The 22,926-nt window shown below is 40.4% G+C and overlaps 1 protein-coding gene across 1 annotated transcript in view; it reads left to right on the top strand.

The window, feature by feature from the left end:
- The window catches only part of ADAM12 (ADAM metallopeptidase domain 12), a 185,199-nt gene that overhangs the window by 93,925 nt on the left and 68,348 nt on the right, over positions 1-22,926 (top strand). Inside the window, exons 4-5 of the mRNA XM_075026605.1 lie at positions 9,498-9,576; positions 13,069-13,145. Coding sequence (XP_074882706.1) covers positions 9,498-9,576; positions 13,069-13,145 — 156 coding nt within the window. The remainder of the gene's footprint in view (positions 1-9,497; positions 9,577-13,068; positions 13,146-22,926) is intronic.

The raw sequence follows: 22,926 nt of genomic DNA, 5'->3' as shown, positions 1-22,926 counted from the left end.
ATATGAGTAAAGCCTACTTAGAGCAAATGGCTCATTCTTGTGGCAAGAAAAAAATTGTGGGTTTAAGTAAAACAAAAATACTATTTTATGTTTCAACAAACTGGCAGAAATGGCAAGAGAGCTTCATTTGAATTAAAACTGCAAATGCAAACCTACAGGCACACACTCAAAAGCAAGAATAAGATACAGAGAGGATGTGATTGTTGGTTACAGTCTAAGAATAAAACTAGGCTCAGTGACTTTTCATTAATGTAAGAGCCTGGCTTTCTAAAAGTATAGCATATGCTTGCATATAATCTTTTGTAATCCCACAGCACTATTTACATTTTGTTAGTTATATTTTAATAAGTTCTGATTTTTCATTGGAATTGCTTAAATTTCTATGTTTATAAATTTCCCATGTTAGGACTAGTTTTCTTGGATGTTTTAAATAGAATTCTGAACTAGTCTGAAAATGTTTGGATGAAAGTACAGTTAGACAATTTGCCCAATGACATCTGTTCAGCAGCGTAATTTTACTCAGCTACAAATGGCATATTTAATTGAATGAAACATTTCAAATAGAATTTGACAGCTTTCCAGCCCAGTATCTCTGAACTTACTATTTAATGAAAATAGGCCATCCTAGAAGTGTTACAGGGACTATAAAGCATTTGTTTTATGAAAGGCAGTACTGTGATGTTAGAAAACAATGCATTAAAATATTATGTCTGCCACTTGTGATATATGTACTTCTTAGCTTCTGAAACATCTCAATGTTTTCTAGTCAATCTTTTGAGCCATGATTTTACGGTACTGTCTGCATTGCCTACATCTGTAACTCTAATGCTGTATTCTGCATGCAAGATCACAGTGTTAAAAAAAAAGCCCCTAGATTATCTTGTACAAGTTTTAGTGGAAGCATTATAATAGGAAGTATGCATTTCATCAGAAACCACGGTATTGTCATCTGAGGAACAGATCCATGGAAGGGGAGCCAGAAGTTTCAGAGCCGTGTTAGTCTTTAGCCAAAGCCATTTCGGAATACTGAGTTGCATAAATTTGTCTGGGTTCAGCCTGCAGCGTAGCAGCGCACATTACTTTTGATCTTTGCCATAGATACTTCAGAGGTGTAGTAGTTCTGTGGTTATTTCCAGCATAATGCTTTACTTTTGACATGTTGCTTCAGGGTTTCACAGCCGCTTCCATTACTCTAAGTTAAAACTACTTAGTACAGCTCACGCAGTAAAGTATCTCAAAAGCAGTCAGCCTCCATAGCTTGCCTAAATGTGCAGAACTGTATTTTTCCATCAGAAATCAGTTCGTTAGCCCGTAAGTGCTGTCACCTCTCTGTGGCAGACAACAGTTTGTGGGCAGTGTTACTCTGGAGCCTTTACTGAAGGTGTTTGCTTTTCATGGCATACTGCCCAGCTGAACCGATAACATGATTTCTATTATTCTGCTACACAGGGAAGCTCAAGGAGGTAATATAAAATATTCCTCACAAGGAGCTCTCCTAGGACAATTTTGTGAGACAGATGCTGAAAACCGTCGAATGCTGCTCTGGTATGTTGGAGCTGGCTGGTGAAAAACAAGGTCAGAACATCTTTGAGGTTAACATGGGCGGGATGCTGGGAAACCTGTTCCGACTTTGCCTTTTGGTGCGCGGGATGAGCAGTTTTAGTCAAAGCTCACAGAAATAAACGATGCCATTTCGTCTTGTGCCGGAGAAGTTTTGCTGCGTCTTCGAGCTCCCTTGCGGAGATGGAGCGAGCCTTGCTGGTATTCTCCTCATTCCCCCACACACGCCGTGTGAGTTGCTTCCTCCCTTAATGACCACCTGAGGTGCAGGGTACCTAACGCTGTCCCATTATGACTACCCTGAGGGGTTTGGCCAAGCGTGAGCCATTTTGGGGAGAGAACTTGTTTTTACCCATCTGCTTTGTTGGAAAACGTTGTTAATCTTGTTCCAAGGGAGAACATGCTTTCCCCGCAACAGTGGTTAGCAGTAGTCTCTTCATTAACGTTTTGGAATTAGAACGGTAGAATGCATGCTACAGTTTTGGCAAGTAAATGTTTGCCGTAAACATTACAATGAGTGATGGAAGCAGGGTGTGCAGCCGAGAGCCTGGAACAGCATGGGAGGCCACTGACGTGCTTAATTTCATTTCAATCTTTTTCTATTGAAGTTCGGGGAGGTGAAGTTTATGGTTTATTTTCCAAGCAGTCAGGAAACAAGAAAGCTCTCAATCACGCAGTGATTGCCAGCTGGGGAGGTGGTTTTCTCCCTTAGTTGTTAAGATTTGTTTGCTTAGACTGTTCTTTGCTGTGTTCTATACAGTGAAACCTCATGCAGTGACTAGTTCTGATGACGGGATGCTTGTAGGCTTTCAATGCTGTGCTTGTCCCTCTCGTCTCCCTAGCCCCAGCACACCAGAGAGCAGCTATCGCTGAGAGTACCTGTGTTTCCACACACTGTCTAGGGACAACGCAGAGCGTGGCTCTCGCTTTTGGCATCGTAGCTTGTGTTTACGGAAATTTGCTCTTTGTGCCAGGTACTGTTCCGCTCGTGCAAGGGGACGGGAGTGGGGTTTTGACATGGACTCCAGTACATACAGCATTATATAAACTTCTGCATTAAAAGAACTGGGTAGAAGTAGAGGGACCTATTTTTCCAACGTAGTGTATGATCAACTCAAATCGTCTATCTACAGACCATGTGAAATAGGCCAGAGGCTACTACCACAGAGTTTATACTGAAACTTTGGATGCTTGGTTGATTTCCTAGCTATTATAGTTTTATTTTGCTCCCTTCTTTTCCTCAGAATTGTTGTGCTAATTAAGCTCTGCAAATTTCAATCTCTCAGGTTCTTCAATTATGACATTGCAGTCCCTCTATGGCAGCACACTGGAGTGTAGCAGATAGGATATTATGAAGTGGAGACATTCAATGGGAAAATGTCCAAAAGCATTTCAAATCACTTAAGATAATTAAACAAGGGGAAAGAATGTGGCGTGTTTAAAGAATATGTGGTAGTTTTGCGAATAGGATGATGTTAGGTGCCTGTGCATGGGAAACTCATTACCCATGCTTCACTCATTCGTTATATTGTAATGAGAAAGAAGAATTGAAAAACGCCTCTGTGAATATCGCCTTCGTGAATATCAGGAGGTACTTGCACCGAGACCACCACCGCAGAAGCAGCAGGCTTAACAGACTTGTTTATTCCTCTGGATATACCTGCGAAGAAATACGGCAATTGAAGAAATAACAACTAATTCCAGTCTAAAGGTCAAACTGACCTGAATTGAGATGCTTAAGAATTAATGGAGTATGCTGGTGTCTGCAGGCAGAGGTTTGGATGACATTTTTTTCTAACCGCCAATATGCCATCCTGTTTCACTCTCCTCGCCTCCCCCGTTTGTAGGCAAGGTTTAAATGCATAGCCGGAGGGCTTTTAATACGAATTTGTCTAACAGAGTGAGGCAGTACTTGGATGGGGGAGAAAACAGGCACTTTATCATTCGGAAGGAGGAGAAAGAGTAACAAGTATAAGTAAAGGTCAGGTGTCTGTCTGAGCTGCAGGCAGCGTATCTGAGGAGAAGGGAAGCACCACAGCCTTGCACTACCAGTGGCTTGTTATGATCAATGCTCCCACAGAGTAGGTAGAGCAGCTGACTGTTATCATTTAAAAAGTCACAGGAATATTTAATGTTCTTCCTAAAACACCGGTTCTTAAAGTAGAGTAACTACACTGACAAGTTAATCAAAACCAAAGGTAAGCAGAAGAGCAAACTTAAGGGCGTGAAAAGTGTGTGTTCGTCTCCAAAGCTCAATAGGTTCACAGCACCTTCTCTGTATCATTAAAAGCAATCTGTGCAACCTCCTAACCAAAGAGCGCGCTGCTGTGATGTTGGACCCCAGAACACAGATGCCCATGTGTGACTGTATTTGAAACAAGATTTAAGGGGAAGATCAAGGGCTGCATTTCCAAACCTTTCTACAGGATAAGGAGTTGCATAAACTAAAATCAGATCATACATCTCAGTGCTGTGAGTCTTGCGGTGTATATGCAGATTACCCAAGATTCATTCCTAGGCATGTCAGACCTCAGAATCAAACAGTTGACAATGTTCTAGTTCAGATTTGAGGCTGCTTTACACCTCCATGAGATCCAAAAGAAAAGACAGTGCTGCTTTTAGAAATTGCTCACGGTGTTTCTGTTTCAGGCGTTTATTTTAGCTAAGTGTCCAGTTCCTGCTTCACTTTACCCCATCTCAAAGTCCTCGCTAATGCTTGATGGTAGTAGGCAGATGACGCCATATCCCTGGGAGTGCTGCTGGGTTTGGGCTGTATGCCACAGAGCGCCAGCCCAGGAGAAGCAGCCCAGGTCTCTAGCACTAACAATCAGACAGTGCTAGCAGAAGCAGGGATTTATTATTGTAAAAACTTAAGTGTCTTCTGCCAGCCCTGATTCCCTACTGAAGCAAAGGTCAAGTTTTATGCTCCATGTCAGGCCAGAGCAAGGCATGGTACTTCTGAGATGTGTAACAGCCAGCCACATACCACCCAGGATATGTTGAAGAAATGAGTACCAGACCATCCAGACATCATTTCGTTTGGCTTTAAAGCAGTGCTGTTGAATCTCGGTTGCTGGATGTCACTTCAGTCTTACAGAGCAGCTTTGAGAGATTTGTAGATCATTTGGATGGATAACAATGTTGGTGTCTTCCCCCAGATGTATTGCAGGGGGATGACCTGGAACAGGGAGGGCAACCAAAGAAGTTTCATCCTAAAAGACAGATCGAAAAACAAGCCTGTGTACTGTTAGAAAGAGATTTGCTCCTTAGGCTTTTGTCTACCAGTTTCTCCTATATCACCAAGGGAAACCCTGGTGTCTGCTCCTACTGTGATGATGCTTAGATTTTTCCTGAGTAACACTAACATGAAAAGTACACAGTTCTTGTCATTTTTTATACCCTGATATTCTATACTTGGCATGTGGATGGTTAAGGGAGAATTTGATAATAATCTGCACCTAACTGAATGCTATATGTACCAGGAAGGAAAAAAATTGTTTCAGCTACTGGAAGAAGTGTAACTAGGAAAAACTAGAAAAGGCTGAATCTCAGGAAATGCATCATGACAGTAACAGCTGTTGGAATGCAAAGTAATCTCCCGTTGAAAGTGGTGGGATCAGCATTGCTTCTGACATTTGAAGCTCGACGAGACAGAACCTAATTTGATCTACAGCATACTTGGCTTTCAGGGAGACCATCTGTACGATCCACTAGATTTTTTGCCATCTCTAACTTCTGCGACTCTGTCTTTCTGACTCTCCCTGGGTGATGAAATATCATTATAACCTTTTAAAATAATATATTGGTGCCAGGAGAGCAGAGACTGATTTTCTCATTTGCAAGTGAGAGGCGGTGCATTAAATTACTATTCCTGTCATTAAATGGATTGAGTAAAAAATGTGATGTGTTTGAAACAGGACATTTTCCCCCTCCCCAAACAAACCACCTAAGACTTCACATTGTGGGCGGCCAGGAAGGTGAGAGTTAGAAGTTTAAATAATGTTCATCATATTCCCTGAGGCTTAGGTTAGTGGAAGCTACTTGACACCTGAAAATGTTTCAGCAAATCTGACGGGTAAGCTTCCTACTGATTTACAGAGGATGATGAAGCCTGTGCTGTGTCTGTCATAGATGAGGAGGGATAAAACTTGTCTTTCTGGGGCATCGAAGCTTCTACATGTTAATTTGGCTCTGGGAAATGTGAAAAAATCCACGGTGCTGACAAACACAGCAACTAAGTACATAAGTAATTTAACTCAAGAATTGCACTTTTGCATCTTCAGAGACTAAATGAGAAAGTTGTGGTGTTGCTTCAACTGATTTTTTTTTAATCGTATCCAGCAGTTGATCTGGTTCTCAAAAGCATTTGTTTCTGCTTCTTCATGCAGTGCAAAAAACTGATAATCATCTGGTACTGTTGAGCCTTGTAGCTGACAACATTTGAAACTCCAGACATGGTGATGAATTGCACTGTGATATATTAATGTTATTTTGATCCCTGCTCTTTCAAAACTACATTGATCCAATTAGGTTAAGTAGCTTGCCATCTAAATTAATTTACTTTCCTCTATTAATCTCCTTTACTGTGGGTCAAAAACAGAAAAGTAAATCAATCTGTTACTTTGCATATCTTTGGGGGGTGGGGGGGGTAATTAAATTACCTAATAGACACATATGTTGAATTCATTGTTTGGTATGTTAAAAATTATTGCCATAATTGGAAAGTGAAGTGGCGCACACTCGGTTGTGGAATTTGAGTGCTTGTTACACTTAGTTTTCATAGCCTTTCAAGACATGCCTTTACATGACTTGCTGTCCCTGGATGCTAATGCTGTGTGCTTATATGGTTATACAGCTTTTAAGCTATTAGGCATTTTGAAAGTGGGGATAACAGCTTCTTTCTCTCCCAGAAATTGTTGGACTCCCTGGCAACATGTCTCGTAGAGGTCCCCAGCCTCTACAGTGCAGAGAAAACCTTTCCTCTGTCTTGCTCTCAAACTAGTACTGGCACCGTACGTGGCAGGAAAACAGAAGTCTCAGCAGTGATGTCTTAGTTACTAAACTGAAGGAGTGTTAATGCAGACTTCTGAAAAACTTCCTCATTTTCTTAAGAAGGTCCTTCAGTGGTACAAGAAAGTTCCGTGATTTGAAATCCTACTTTGGCTTCTACATCGGGGCATGCTTTTTATTTTATTAGGTTGGTCCAATAGTGGGACTCCATCAGCTTGGTGTTCTTACCAGTCTTTTACTACTCATGCTGGCAATTCTTATGTTCAGCTGGTATTTCATCAGGGTAGACTGCAAACTTCCATCCTGATAGGGAGACTGAGGACAGCTACACCAGGAATTTGTTTGCCTGCAATATTCCCTCACTTTGGCAAGTAGAACTGTCCCTGAAAGACTCAAATGAAAATGAAGCAGTGATGGAAGGGAATGAGATCCAGTGGCTGGAAACTGAATGTTGATACAGTCAATCTAGATACAAAGTGCAGTGTTTTTACATTGAGCTTAATTAACTGTTAAAAACTTATCAGGCTTGTGATAGCTTCTTCATCATGGGAGGTCCAGACAAGGGCTTTATACAGTAAGAAAATGGATGTGGTTCCATCACAGTCATCGTACTAGAAGAATAATTCAAGTCAAATGGCCTATGTAATGCGGCAGGTGGGACTGCTGATCACAGCGCTCCCTTCTGGTATTAAAATCTATGAATCTATGAAATATTTTCTAACTCTTTGCCTGAGGGTAGAATGAACAGAAGCAGAAAGGTCACCTTTATCATCACTGCTGTCAAACACTTTGGAAATAGCAGAGCACAAAGCAAGTATATTGCTCAATCAGGTTGCCCTTATGCTACATCTGTTACCATATCCCTTGCCTGTATTTTGTCCCACTAAATAAAAATCGCTCTGGTATCCTATATAAAATCCCATTTCCAAAAAGTGCACAGCAGAACTCTGCTGGCTTCAGCAACGATGGAATCTTACCTTTTACCTTTACATAGGTAATTAATGCCTGCTAAGCGCAGAACTTAGCATTGTTGTTATATAAATAATAATGATAATTAAGAAAGCAGCTGCTCTTTGTGATAATGAGACAGTAGGAAACATGGACACAGCACACTTTGTTTCAGGCAGGCCTTCTAGAGGCTGCAGGCACAAGAGGGGAGATAAACGTTGGTGTCAAGTGCCCTCCAAGACACCACAGGGGGTTGAGGTGTCCCCACAGAGCTGGTTGGTGAAATATAGAGAGTATTTAAATCAACGCTAGGTGCTTGGCTGGGCAACCAAATCCTGCTCTAGGTGTGGTGGTTGGCTGAGATCCAGAGCAGTTCCTCTACAACCCACCAAATGCTGCAGTGTTTTAACATTCGGTATCTATTAATATACTAACATTTCCCACAAGCTGAAAAATGTAATGTGAGAAACTGCTCTTGAATACTCATTCTCTTGGGGCTTTGCTATCTTCACCTTTTTACATTGCCGTTTCCTTCCTTTTTTTTCCCCTTTTTTTGTTTTGGTCTTCTTTCATCTTTTTTTTTTCTTCTACCTTAAGATAGAAGCTTTTAAAGATGGGGTTTCTCTCTAATAAGTGTTAGTACAGTACCTAGCACAAGCAGGTCCTGATCATGACTGAGCCATTGGATATTAATGTGATGCAAATAAATCAGTAACGAAAATTAAATGTTTGTTCATGTTCTAGTTTTAATGTTTATATAAAGTGCAAGAAATGTGCACCTAGACTGTGTGCTAGTTCACACTCATATATATGCAAGAGCGCAGCATTAACCAGCTTTAAATAAAAGGGCCCGGTTTGTTCAAATGAACAACCCAAGGGAGAAATGTGTCTTTGAAGTGGAACAGAAAGAACACTGTGAAACTCTGTGCCAAATATTTTCAATAGTCCAAACTCTCCAGTTTTCTGAAGGTGATGCTGGCATTTATGTTTGGTTTCTTCCATATTGTGCTTTTGCATTTCACTAGCATATTTGTCAAAACTCAAGCACGTTTGTGTTGAGGAGCATAGCTTAAGACCTATGTTAGGAGTAAATGTGGAAATGTATTCTTCCTTCTGGCCTTGTTAGAAATGCTCTTTAGATAAGGAGTTGAAAAACAGATCAATAGCAAGATTTCTTTTTTTTTTTTTTTTTTTTTTTTAAAGGCAGATGCTGCTTTCCCTATTCCATGAGTTTACTACAAAAAGAAAAGTTTTCATAGCTGTCACGCAAATGCCCTTCTCTGGAGATTTCTGGAAAATGGCAATTGCAAGTCAAAATTTTTTATATCATTGCCAAAGGCAGGAGTGGAAGTGTGGAGAGAATGAGAACAAAAATATCTCATCACAGACATGGTCTTCTACCAACTCCTGATCCATTATTTCAAGTTGTTAGATTTCCATTCATGAATATCCTTTTCAGATGATCGGAATAAATCCAGTTCTCTAACTTCTGTAATGTTCTCGGAGCGTTTTTCCTTGAGAGTCAATGAAAAAATTTTTTTTCATTAACCAAGAGCTAAACTAGTCTCTGGGTGGTCACTTGCTGATGAATACAATACATTATATAGTAAAATAAGTAACACAGGGAAAACATTTTCCTTTTCCACAAACCACCATTACTTAACAATACTCCAAATGTCTAGAATTCAGAATGTGTTGAAAATTACATAGAAGGTTCAATACTGAAATATGCTGGCATGCAGTCCTCATTTGGAAGAGAAAGCAGTCTGGAAACTTGTAGTCTTTTTACAATTAATGAAGGAAGTGTTCATGCACTGCAGCTTCAGTATTTGGAGTTATATTTTCTCTTATTTCGCACACAGCCCCAGTAGTCATTGTATCGTTAATGCTTGGCTTTGATCGCTATCTCAAACGGAACCACTAAAGGACAAAGTCAAGGTGACGTGGCCTTAATATTACGTGTGCTCTATTTTTTTCAGGGGCCTGTTAGCCAGCAGCTTCACAGAAACACATTATTTGAAAGACGGCACTGATGTGGTTCTCGCACGCAATTACACGGTAAGGTTGGTGTTTCGTGGGTACATGATGCTTCATCGTTAAAACCCAAAGTGCTCTCTGCCAGGATCTGAGCCATGGGATGAAACAGCTCGATGTGTGATCTTTTTTTATTGTTGCCTTCAGTACCTTTTGACTGCTGTGATCCTACACATGAATTTTTGGAGAGAGACTTTAAAGGCAAGCTTTGGGGTTTCAACCAGGTGACTTCTAAAATCTGTACGATTTATTCAGCTTCTTGGAAATAGACCCATTAAAATTTTATAATAAATGCAGTCATTGTTGATCAGTTATGAAGGAAAGACCTGGTTCAGTTAGGAAGAAAGCCCTAAATATCTGATTTCTATAGTGCAGAAGCTCACATCAGAGGTTTTGAAGGCTTGGGTGTCTTTCCACATTGGGGAAGCCATGGCTGAGGTTTGGGAGAGAGGGTTCATTGTTTGGGTTTATTTTTTAAACCAGACCCTAAGACTGTTATGGATGTACTTTATACATACACATATGTATATATGTACGTATGTGTATGTTTATGTTTATGTGTATATATAAAAAAATATGGCTACTATGACCCGTGTTAAAGTCAGTAGTAAAAACCTGCTTTTTATAAATAAAAAAGGCTTTAAGGCAGTAAGGTTTTTGTCCTCTGACAGTATGAACGCCTTAATTAGAAACAATGCAGCAAGCGATTTTAATTACAAAGTTTATCTTTTATCTGCCTAAGTGCTGCAAAGTATCTGTTATGTTATGTTATTTATTTATTGACACTGTCAGAAGAGTCATCGTGCTTTGTGTTCCTATCCATAATGGGCTTTGTTGGTATCAGTGAAAGGCATTATTTTTATGCATAACATCTTACTTCTGAAAAAGCATCTTCATTATAGCTCCAGACCTCCCAAGTAAAGCAATCATTGTGCAAGCTTTCAGTGTTTTCTTTTTTGCTGGATGCTCATATCTTCTTCAAAATCAGCTTAGTAGAAAATAGCCATTTGTTTTAGAAACAGGAAGGCTGTATAGACTCCTAAAGGAAATAAAAGGAAAGAAATGAAGCACACTAGTCTTTGACAGATTAACTTACGTTACCGTGAATATGTGTACAGCTAATGATAGCTAGGCTTTCCCTTACTAAAAAAAAATATCTGTTTTCATAATGGCAGTAAGTCATGATTAAACTGACAGTGCATTTTGCTGCCTAAAAGATTTTTTTTGAGAGATCAGTGAATTCATTTTTCATTAAATGCTGCAATATGGTTTAAAAAAGATAAGTCTCTGTGATTTTATTTTTATATCTCTTCTTCACTGAGGACATCAATATAGTCTGTAGTTGAAACCAAATCCAATTTCCCGTTGAAAAGTTGCTTAGTCAAATTCTGCTTGGAGGTCAAACCAAGTCAGGTTTGTGGAGCTGTCATTTGGGGAGTTTCTCTAGCATGCGAGTCAGTGTCTAGGTTATTTTTCTGGTTTATAGCACTTGAAAAATTTGCAGTTGTCAAAAGCTGTTTTTTATTAAATGATCTCAAGTAAGGGTAGAGTACTGTTTTAAGTATGACAAATCAGCCATGGTAATTATTTGTTTTTAGGGGGTCATCCATTTTATATATTAGTTTACAGGTATAAAAAGATGTGATAGGAAAAAAAAAATAATCCTGCAGTTCAGTGGAGTTACTGAGCTAGAAATCAATTTTCTATCAGTCCAATTGCAGGCCATGGTCTGATAAGTTTACATTTTCAGTATTGAACTTTGGCATCACATAGCATGTGGATCTCAGAGAAGTTGTGAAATGGGCCACAACAAGGAGCTCAAAGTTAATAAAATGACAACTTGTGTGTGGAGAAGGAAAGAAATCAGGACCTTTGCCATAATTCACTCTTTGATAAAGACAGCTAGACCGCAGCAGCAGCCTGTGTGGGACGAGATATCAGCTTTCCCTTCCCCTTTTAACTGGGAACTGTGCTTAACACCGGTGATGCTAAACCCCAAAGACTGCCTTCGTAAGAGCTCTGAACTACGAAGTGAAATAGTACACTTAGACCGAAAACTTTGACATCCACAGCAATTGTGACTGAAGCAATCAACCCCCAAAAATTCAGTCTATGACTTCCTCCCTTCTATTGTGGCTTTATCCTTGCTAATGTGTTACTGACTCTTTATGAGTAGTGATGATAAAAATGCCCAGGAGTAAAACACTATTACGCTGCTTCTGTCATTTCTTTCACTGAGAAAAGCTACTGAGATGTGTATTTAGAAAGTCAGATGTTGCTGTTCTGTGTTCAGTTGCTCATGTTGGAAACACAAATGCTCTGAATAAATATTTTTCATGGTATAACCTTATTTGCAGAAAATTCATATTTGAATTACTCCATCTTGCCTAGCGTTTTCATGGCTATTGCTTTCTTTAACAAAATCAAGGTGGTCTTTAGCAGTCTGTAATGTGAGGCTTTGTAAGTCAAAGCCATGCCCCAAAACTGAAAAGGTTAATTAATGCAGCTAGATGGATGTGAATGAACCAAATAATAAAAAGGCACGGTGAGATGACTGTCAGGTTGAAGCATGAGTGATAACTTTCCTTTGCGCTAATAAGATAGGAACCTTTTACAACAGTGTTTTCAGTTTCCAGGTGGCATTCAAAGGAGCCATGAGAAAAGAAATGCTGGACATGACACAGGCATTGCTTTCCAGCCAGTCACATAATTGGGAATGTAATATAACCTTTAGTCAACAATAAAATTAACCTTGATTCCAGACAGATATGTATATGTGCTGAGAAAGTATCTCTGTTGTGGGTGCCTTTTGCAAGCAGTAGATTATTAAGGAAATACAATAACCTAGCCACAAAATGAAATTGGATTATTGCCTCTCAAAATAGAAGACCCTCTTATTCTTGGTTGTTCTTAATAACATGCAGCCACTCGGTTGGGTAATTCAATAAAAGGTTTCCTTTCCAACCTGTTTCCCTTTCCCTTCATCTGCTCTGTGATTTTTTTCAAACTGTAGGGTTAGGACTGGCTTTTTTATACTTCTCTTTATACATAGCTACCTCTTATAGACATACATAGATGTGAATGACCTTGAATAAAAACGTGCCTCTACAGAAAGTAACGAAATGTGTCAGCTGATTTGTTCACCTGATTAATTTTATAAAATATTCCATATTGTAGCTTTAACTAAAATAACACAGAAAAAAGTGGTCAGTCATGCAGTTTAAACACCATCGACCCTCTTTAAAAAAACACAGCACCAAACCAAACAAAACAAAAAACCCACTCCCACACTTTGGGGTTTAAAAAACACCCAAGATTTCCATTTAGGAACCATTTGGACTGTTAAGTACAGTGAATATTTAGTGGGGCAGGAAAGGTTCTGTCAGTGTGGTTCTGAATGCTGTAGCCTGAAATTGATAATCGCTTTGAAATATAAGGGATGGAAAACCATGAGAAAACTAGAGAGCAAAGACCATTTATGACTATTGAAATGTTTTCTCTTTTTTTTGCCATCAGGGTCACTGCTATTACCACGGCAATGTACGAGGGTACCCCGACTCCTCAGTCAGTCTCAGTACCTGCTCTGGACTCAGGTGAGCCAATATTTCAGTAATACTTGAGTATTAGCAGTACTTGAGCTCCTTAAGACAGCATCCTAGTACCCGCTGAGTTTTTGTTTTGCCTTGTAATGAATGTATCAATATCCATTTTTCAAATGTTGGTACAATCTCTGTAAAAATGTTTTGCCTCTGCTTGCTCTGAGGAGAAAAAAAGAAGTAGGTAATGCAGTCTGGGGGTTTTCCATGATTTCCCTTCTCTGTTGCTGCCCACCCTTCCCTGTGCCCTTTTGCAGCAGCGCGGTGCTTGGCACATTTTTGGGCTAGCAGTGCCCGGTGGCCCTCCAGTCCTCCTTGTCCTCAAAGCTGTTTCACCAGTGATGACTGGACTGCTTTGCAGCTGCGAACCCATGTATCAGCCAGCAGTTTCATCATTAGGAGAGATTGCTTTGTAAATATGGCTGTGGAGCTCAATAAATTGCGTTCGTGGCAGGTATGATTCTCAGCATTAGGATTTTAGCTACTCGTTAACAGAAGAGTAGCAGATTTACAGTGCCGAAAAGCAAACCTCTTCTAGGTTTGAGAAAGGAACAGGCTGACAATATTTTAAATACACAATGGACACGGTTCAGGAAACAATTATCTTCCTTACTTGGACAATCAGAGACGGGTATTTACTCACAGAGCTGTTCCAAATCACAGTAATTAACTGTAAATTGGCTCTAGTGTTCTCCCTGGAAAACCCAGTTTTCCTGTCAGATTTCCAGCGATCTCAACATTTTCTGGATTTGTTTAATTTTTCTACAAACAGCACGAGTAGCTGGAGTCTTTTCCCCTTGGTTTTGCATTTTGCGCAATAGTGGCATTATCAAGGCTTTTACGACAGAGCTCTGGGACAGACAGCAGCAGAGAGAGCAAACAGTTTGTTACCAGGACCCCTCGCCCTGTTGGAGGGACCCATTTGCTGTAGTGGATGGGATTGCTGTGGCTCATTCCCACACAGAGAGGGGTTTTACGGGTGCTTCGGTATGTATCTGGCATGTTCTGCAAGGTTACTCTAATTAACCCCTTGCATGGACCATGGCAGTCTGCATTCACCAGTCGTTCTCGCAGTCTGTAAAAATATAATGCAGTGCTCTTGGTATTTTAGTTAAAGGGGTTGTATTGCTGCAAGGTCCACGGGGAAGATTTGCACCCTGTGGGACAGGGTCTGCTCCAATATCTTGTTCCAGAGCTACCTAAACATTTAAGAACCCTCAAGAGAAATTACTCTTCTCCACATTAAAAGCATTTTCTTTCTTCCCTAATGTGCTCTTTTTAGAATTCTTGAGCTCACAGAGTTGTTTCCCAGTTTTAGGTAGTCAGGTACGTCAAGGCAACACATGCTGGCAGTGACATTTTTCTCTTATCTGGCACTATTGCAGATAAATCCCCAAAGTGCATGCTGACAGTATTAGGCTCCTTCCCCACAGGAAAAGTGTAGCAGCATCTTTTTCAGTACAAAGTTTCATAAGTTTCCTTGCCAACGCGTGTTTTGCTCTAGCGGGAGAACAACTGAGGACGTATGTCAGTATCTGTGCCCATTTAATCGCTGCATTCGCCGCTGAGGTTGGTTAAGAAAGTGTCCATGAGCGAGAATGGTTTGTGATAAGGATGCCTGTTGACTTACTGCACAAAACTCATTTCACAGCCTGATAGCCAATAGTAATAACTTCCAGTCATTACCTGTGCTTGATCTGAGCCAGCAATGTCTATTTAAAAGGCTTCATAATGCACTGTCAGCTCCTTGAACCATCCAGGCCCTCTCATTAAAACTGGTTAGGAATAAAAGGCCAGGTGGTGTGAAATCCCAAGTAGCTGCACTGAGGTCCTGACAGCACTAAGCATCTTCCAGAATCAGGCCCACAGGTCACCGTATACCTCTGCCACCAAAACATTACTGTGGCAATACATCCCTTGAGAATTTGAGTGGAAAGATCGAGTTGAAGATGTCTCTGCTCATTGCAGGGGCGGGTGGACTAGATGACCTTTAAAGATCCCTTCCAACCCAAACCATTCTATGATTCTGTGATTTACTGCAGGTGATCCAGTCTGAAATAATATGAGGAGAAATAGGACAGTTCAAAACTACTTCATGGCTTACTTTGCTGGCAACTTCACTAGTATGAGAATGGTTATGGATAGGGTGGGATGGGATGGGATGATATGCTTGCCCACCAACTTGCTAGAGTAGGGACCCTGTTTTTCCCACGGCATGACAAAGACTGCAAGCTGCAGGGGCAGAGACATAAGACATCGTGTGGCCGTGGAGCCCTGGGTGAGGAGAGTCCCTAGAGCAGCCGCTTCACTTGCAGCAGCCGGTAGAAGGAAAGACTGGTCTTGTTCTCAGGGTCTGTTACTGGCTTCGTGACAGTTTCTAAGTGAATTGGACAAATTTCTCTGTCTCAGTTTCTCCATCTGTGAAATTCATTTAATGATTCTTACCTACCTCACGCAGCTGTTGCATGGAGCTGAAGTTTCAGCGCCTGAAAAACATCTAATGAGAGGAAGTGCAAGCTGTTAGCTCACTGAAATCTCAGAGCACTAATATTCTCCCACTCCTACTAGACAGGCACCTTGGGCATTGTTCCACGTGTGGATGGGTAGGGACTGCGTCTTTTCCCCCAGATTAGGAGAGTTCATTAAAAGACATGAAACTAGCCATAAAGAATAGGTTCCACATTTTAGTATGCTCTGAAGCCTGAGTGCTCAGCAGTAGTCAAAGAAGCAAAAAGGATCATAGGAATTACTGAGACAAAAATAGAGGATAGAACAAAAACCCTCATTACCACTTTATAAATCCATAGTGCACTCACATCTCGAATTCTGCATGCAGTTCTTGTTTTCCCCTCCCCATCCTCATCTCAGAAAAGGAAGCATTATATCCAGAAAAGGTACAGAGAAGGGCAAAAATTATGATCAAAGGTATGGAACAGCTTTTATCCAAGAAGAGAAAATAGACTAGGATTTGTCACTTTTGAAAGGAGATGACGGAGAAAGGGGTATGATGAAACGAAGAAGAGGGGACAATTACTGAATATTTTTCATAACCCCAAAATTAGGAGACATCAAATGAAACTGTAGAGCAAAGGAAAGTACTTTTTTATTCACCACATAATGAAGCTGTGGAGCTCACCGTCACAGGTGGGTGTCAATGTAAAAAGTTATCAGTAGATTCAAAAAAGATAAGACAATTTGGGGAGAGGAGCTGGGGGAGCCTCTCCAGGGCTGTGAAACCCAGAGATGTCCCTGACACTCCTGCTGTCAGAGCTGGGGGTACCAATGGGGGTTGCTTGGTATGTTCTTATATCTTACGCCTAAGTACCTGCTGGTGGCCAGGTCCAGAGACAAGGTGCTGAGCTGGAGCAACCTTGCTCTGACCTACTGCAACCATCAAGTTCTTACTTACAGTGCAGCCATGTGGCTGAGCGTTTGAGGTGTGTTATTAGCCTGTAAATATGACATGATTACTCTACGATGAGCTACAGAAAGAATCAAGAGTGAAATCTGCAGACTAAGAGGGTTTTGACTAGTTTACGTTTTTCAGGCAGATAGAGGGGGTAGGATACAAAGATAGGGGAGAAGCAGGCTCACCACTCTCACACACAGACCCTCACGTATTCCAGCTATGTTACATCCTCTCAGACATAACGTTCCAGTGCCTCCCTTCACGTAGGATTACAATGGCATAAATAGTTGGATTGACACTGATAGCTGCCTAAAATGCAGGTTAGAGGAGAATATAATCATGCCATAATCTGCATCCTGCTGGCTCCTCCAGAGGAGGAAGAGCTGAATGGCAGAGAGGAGACAGTAAATGCTGAATGTGCAAAATGGGAACAATGGGTAATCAGGATTTCCGGCGCTTCCATCTGGATAAGAAGGCCAATTAGACCGTCAAAGCTTGTGGGAAGGTGAAGGTACGACAAAGTCAAGTCGTTTCCTTCCTGTCCTCAGGAAATACCCTTCTGTTTATCTAGCTCGGAGGCTCTTCAAGTTTTTAGCAAATAATTTTGGCCTCTAGCCACCACACGCATCTTCTGTGATAAATTTGTATAAACTTGAATGATTTTTTTTTCCCCTATTACTTTCTCTGCAAATGCAGAACCCAGCAAATACCCAGGAAAATGCAGCCTGAAGAAGAGCACAATCTCCATGGTCCAGGGGCTGGCAGAGGATGCTGGCGCGGGGATGTGCAGCTACAAAGGCATCCGCAGTGACCTCTCTGGGGGGGAGCTTGAGAAGTGCTCTCAGAAATGCCTCGGTAGTTTAAGGATACAACTCTCACAGGAAACCTTTTCTTTCTGCAACACTAAAATGCTCTTGAAAATCCTAAGAATCCCTCAGAGTTACCCAACTGTTAGATAATAAGCCCTTTCTCACATACAAAAAGTATTCCGTCATTGTCCAACCTCATCAGCACTGTGTCTACAGTGACAGTGATGGGGATAAGGCCCCAGAACTGAACAGACAGTCTTTTTTAATGGGATTACATAGTTATGCTACACAAGGCTGCCAATACTACAGCCATCCATTTTTCAAATGGTCTGGCTGAACCCACTGCACCCCAGACGCAGTCAGCTGAAGAGGGGATTTAAATATGACACTCCAGACATCAACTATTTAAAAAAGTCATGGAAGTAGGAAACCAGTGAGAAAAAGATTTAAATTCCTCCTGACTCCTCAAGCATGATTTCCCCCCAGACGGGGAGATTTCATCCAAAAAAGAAGTTAGGAGAAAATCCCAGCTGAGAAAAGCACTGGTTTGGATGTGTGCTTTTTCTCCATACTTTCTGAAGAGCTTTTAGTTCATATAAACATCTCACATGGTTTGTAAGTTATCTGACCGTCAAACTACTGGAGGTTTTTGAGCTTAATGTTAGAAAGCATTCAGCTTCTGGGGTTTCATAACTTCTGTATTCTGGCTGTTCAAGTGGTAAACAGCTCTTGAATCACGATCACCTCTGTGATCTGAGATGAACATCATGTCCATTCTTTGACAATTATGTGCACGCTGTCCCCAGGTGCTGAGTAATCCCCCAAGCATCACTACTACTGCCAGGAGAAGTATGAGAGATAAACTGTACCCGGCTGTTTGAGCCTGCCCCTTCTCCATCAAGTCTGTGTCTGACAGCACTTAATTTAAAAAAAAAAAAAAAAAAAAAACCAACAAAAAAAAACCAACCAAAAACCTAACCCTAAAACTATTTTTATACATTTTGTGACTTGAAAAAGCATCCTATGAGCCTCGATGTGATGTGCAAGTTTGAATCAAGCCTTCTTTTATTGCTACACTGTTTGCTGCACAGTGCTATAAAATGTGCTCACTAAATTGGCACTGATGCTAATGCCTCTTCCCTTCTTCATTTTTCTCTGCTTTCCTTGGTCTGTCTGTCTTGTCACCCTCCCAGTTGAGCTCGCATGTGACACTTTCTCTGATAACACAATTACTGTTTCTTGCAACCCAAATGCTGGACATGAAATTGCATTATTGCTTCCAATTCAAGTAACTCCCTGCTTAAATTCCAGGCATCAAAGTTGCAGACCAATATGCATTCACTCTGGACAAATCTGTCTTGCACTGAGAAAGGATTAAGTGCGTGCTACAGTAGTCTCTGGGTATGACTAAATTTTAGACACTGTGCTATAGAATATATTTTCAGGTTAATGAAAGGCATTGGCTGGACTAAAACTTATTTGACTAATGATGTGTCTGCATGAGAACACCTCTACCACTACTGCAATATGTAAAACCAATAATGCTACTGCTTTAACCTCCCTTTGAGATGTTGCCCTTTGTTGATTTGGGTCAGACTTGTTATTTTAATGGAATCCTGATGTGCAGTATAGTAGGATAATGGCATTACTTGGGTCTTGTGTGATGCTTTTCATCAACAGATAATTATTGTCTGTGGTTACTAAAATTTACCTCATTTTAAAGGTGGGGAACTGATGCAGAAAGAGGTGAATCGCCTGTCCAAGGCTGCCCAGAGGCGGTGGTGGAGAAGGCAGTGCTTCTGCCTCTGGAGTCCAGCTCCCATTCTCTGTATTTGCCAGTCCTTTAAGTTAAAGAATGACCAAACCGTTTTGAGAATATCTAAAGATCACCTAGCCCATTAGAAAAACAGTCAGTAGATCATCTTGTTCATTTATCCCAATAGTATTCATCTGCAACTTATTAAAACAGACTAAAAGTGAAGTTTTCATTCACTACTCCATTATTTTTCCTCTTTTTTTTTTTTGGTTGCCTGCTTACTTGCCTGGGAATTTGTTATACAAAGTCCTGAGAATGTAGAACATATAAGAAAAATAAACAAAAATGCCCTATTACTTTATGGATCACCTTCTGATATCATGCACGTTGAGACACACTGCAGTGAGTAACTGCTATACCTCTATCACAAGCTTCACGAGAACAACAGTCCAGGGCCACAAGGCTCCAGTTCTGTTATCTATTCACTTAACGATTCTCACTGAAATCGGTAGTACAGCTGTGGGATCAGACCCTTTACTTTTGAAGCTGTAGCGTTAATTATGAGATGAAGGTTCTGTAGGTTTTTAGGTGGCACATGAGTACTGCGCAGTCTTTCGCTGTGTCTGTGGGCAGAGACAGACTTAATGTGAATATGTGGTATGTAAGCATGACAGCCCTCTATAGACTAATTAATTTCTTACAAACTGAAAACATCTACATTCCTCTTCTAGTGGTAATAGAGCTTTTTATTATTATTGTTTAGAAATGAGTATAACTTTGAGCTTCATTAAAACCAAATGTTTAATTGCTTTCATGGATATCAGATTTATTGATTTACTTAACTTTCCCTGTATAGTACAGCAGAATAATATATAACAGTTTCATATAATGCTGTCCTAGCCAAGTTTTACTTCAGCATCACAATTTCTCAGACAAGTATGCATTGATGGTTTATGTTGGCAGGGCCTTTGCTTCTGCTGACAAGCTGGAAAAGAAAAATCCCATTTATATTTTGAGATTTCCTAAAGCCTGTTGATTTATGAAATACGACTGGTCTTGCATTAGGTTTTGGTTTGGTTTTTTCTTTTTAAGAGAAAAAAAAATCATATTTTACTTTATCGACAATGTAAATAGTGGAATTATTCCACCAAATTGCATTTCCCTAATTGAGAGATTCCTGGCAAGTTAAACAGCTATTAATAACCAATTAATTATTTAAGTTATGTTTAAATTTCTTTTTCTTTGAGATGGAGAGAGTTCTCCCATCATAGGCCATCTCATGTACACATTCCCCATGTGTCCCTATGGCGTATAATGGCGTACGGTAGGTAAATACCAATGAGTCGCTCATCTTTAGAGCTGATTAGCAGCAATGTGGCTGTGGTTTATATGGTGCTGACCACCAGACACGAGCAGGGTTCAAACCCTGTTGAGAGGTGGAGTAAAATATTAGCTCAGGCTCAAGACCACACTGAAGCTGCTTCCAGTTGGCTTGGAGCCTGTGAACTGATCTCTGGACATGCTGTATGGTATAGATTTTTTTTTTTTTTTCTCTTCTACCAGTGATGAAAAGGACAACCTGATAGTTTTAGAGCTTGAATTGTCTCTTGTCTTTCCTGCCTGGCTCATTTGCAAGATCTTTCTGACTTCCCAGCATCAGTATAGTTTGGGACTGGGGAAAATACACATGCTGTGAATTAGATACCTGGCGATCAAAAAACGTATATTTTATATTGCATTTTTCCCAAAAATTTATAAGCTTGGGATTTCTGGTAGTCTTTTGCCTGGTAGAGGTAATGGTAGAAATCCCACAGATTTCAGGAGAAGTTGGTCTTAAAGAATAGCCACTTCTGGAGTACTCGCAGAGTTGCTGAAATCCCTTTGGAGTTCCTTGTATAATTTTTGGCTGAGGATCTGTAGTTGAATATACTGTCTATTTGCCACATTGGAAAACATTATATTATTTAACACTAATGTCTCCTGAAAAATTGAAAAGTTGCACCATCTTGTTCTTTGGGGAACGTAGGCTGACTCCGGAATGTGGGAGAACCATGTTCAAGAGAATGACACAGAAATGGTGTAGGAGTAACGGAGGCTTTTTGAAACACGTGACAAAAGTGGATGGAAAAAGTAGTTATGGATTTATTTTATTTGCATCAAATTCTTAGTACTGAATGACTGGTAGGTATTGTTCATCTAATCCTGCCACACCAAAAATGAAAGAAACCATAGCTTTTGACTGGTTACATTTTTAAGGTGCTGTGCTTGGCACTGATCAATGAGAGAAAAATGCAATTGTAGGAAAAGAAAATTAGTCAAAACCAGAGATCTGGCCAAGAAAATTCATATTTGATATTCATTATCTTATTACAGATGGTCACAAGCCAAGTGCTGATATCCTGTAGGCAGCACTCAAAGGATAAGTGTGCATTAAATGAAAAGTATATTTTCCTTTCTGTCGAATCTGCGGATTTTTTTTACCATGGGATTACTTCATATGCAGAGGTGGAACTGTTCTTAAAGGCTCATGCTGTCACTTGGGCTGGGAGTCTGAGTGGCAAGTTGAATAGGCTGCCCTCGCTCTGGTGTGCTCAGTACAAAACAAAATTAATCACTCTGGTATCTGACCATTTGTCCATATCCTCTGCAGCTAAAGAAAATGAGGGGTAAAGAAATGGTTATTTAGTTATTTTAGACAGTTGCTGGGTATACAGGGGGTACATTGGAAACCTGGCATGGATGTGGCATGTTTTGGCTATGAGCTCTTGACAACAAGATGCTGGCTTCTGAAAAAATTATTTAAGTCTGTATTTTTTTAAGTTAATGTTCTAAGCATGATACTGTTTAATGTTAAAATTAAAACCCTTCATGGTTTTACGTTGGTTTTGAGTTGTCAGTAAAGGGAGATGGTCAGGCTGGCCCATTTCAAACAGTGACTGATGGACTTCTGCCTCCATTTATGGATCCAGCTGCCTCCAAAATTAAATGATTAATTGCACAAGGGAAAGACAACAATCCTTATTTGATTGTGCTGATTACAGAGCCGCTGATTATCGGAGTAAAGGGAATATGTTGTCCTAGTTTCCTAAAGTCTTCAAGGAATAAGGCAGATCTGAAAATAATTTAGAACTGTAGGGTGTAAGGTTACTCAAATCATGGGGTGACCTGCTCGGAGGTCTCTCATATGTCATGCAGGCTATAGTGTATCCTGGCTGGAGCTACAAGGGTTGCTGTGATAAATCAGTCCTGCTTTTCTAACTGTGATCCATCATACACAGCATGCCTGTGCGATGGGTAAATAATATATCTTACCTGATTTGCCAAGGGTGCTAAGGAAGCTACAGATGAATTATCTGACCCTGATTCTTGGTTCAGATCAGTAACGCAGGCAGTCTTCTGTGAATGCTTTTGCACAGCCTTTAATATCACGGGTTTCCAGTCTTTTTTTTTTTTTTTCCTCTGGGACTTCTAGCTGTTCTAGTTAACAGTAAAATGGTCATGTGTTGCCTTGGCTGAACTGATGCTAATGATGTTTTGTAGCAAAACTGTGCAGTCAGCTTGGAATGAAAATTTCAGTTAACTGGTTAAGAAGCCAAAAACTTTGAGCTGCTTCATCATATCTTGCTAGGAATAGAATAGCTAGGGCAGCTTTTCCCTAATAATTTTACTTTTTAATTTTAAATCAGTCTTTATGGTGTCATTAACCTGCTTCTGGGTCCTTCCTCTTCTTCCTTTTTTTTCTTTTTTTCTTTTTTTAACTTTCTGCAGAAGAATTGTATAGAGACATGTATCAGTCTCACAATG

This window comes from Buteo buteo, chromosome 4, assembly GCF_964188355.1.
Source record: "Buteo buteo chromosome 4, bButBut1.hap1.1, whole genome shotgun sequence".
NCBI classification, from domain to species: domain Eukaryota; kingdom Metazoa; phylum Chordata; class Aves; order Accipitriformes; family Accipitridae; genus Buteo; species Buteo buteo.
The sequence above is the reverse complement of the archived record's forward strand: the minus strand, read 5'-3'. Positions and strand labels throughout refer to the sequence as shown.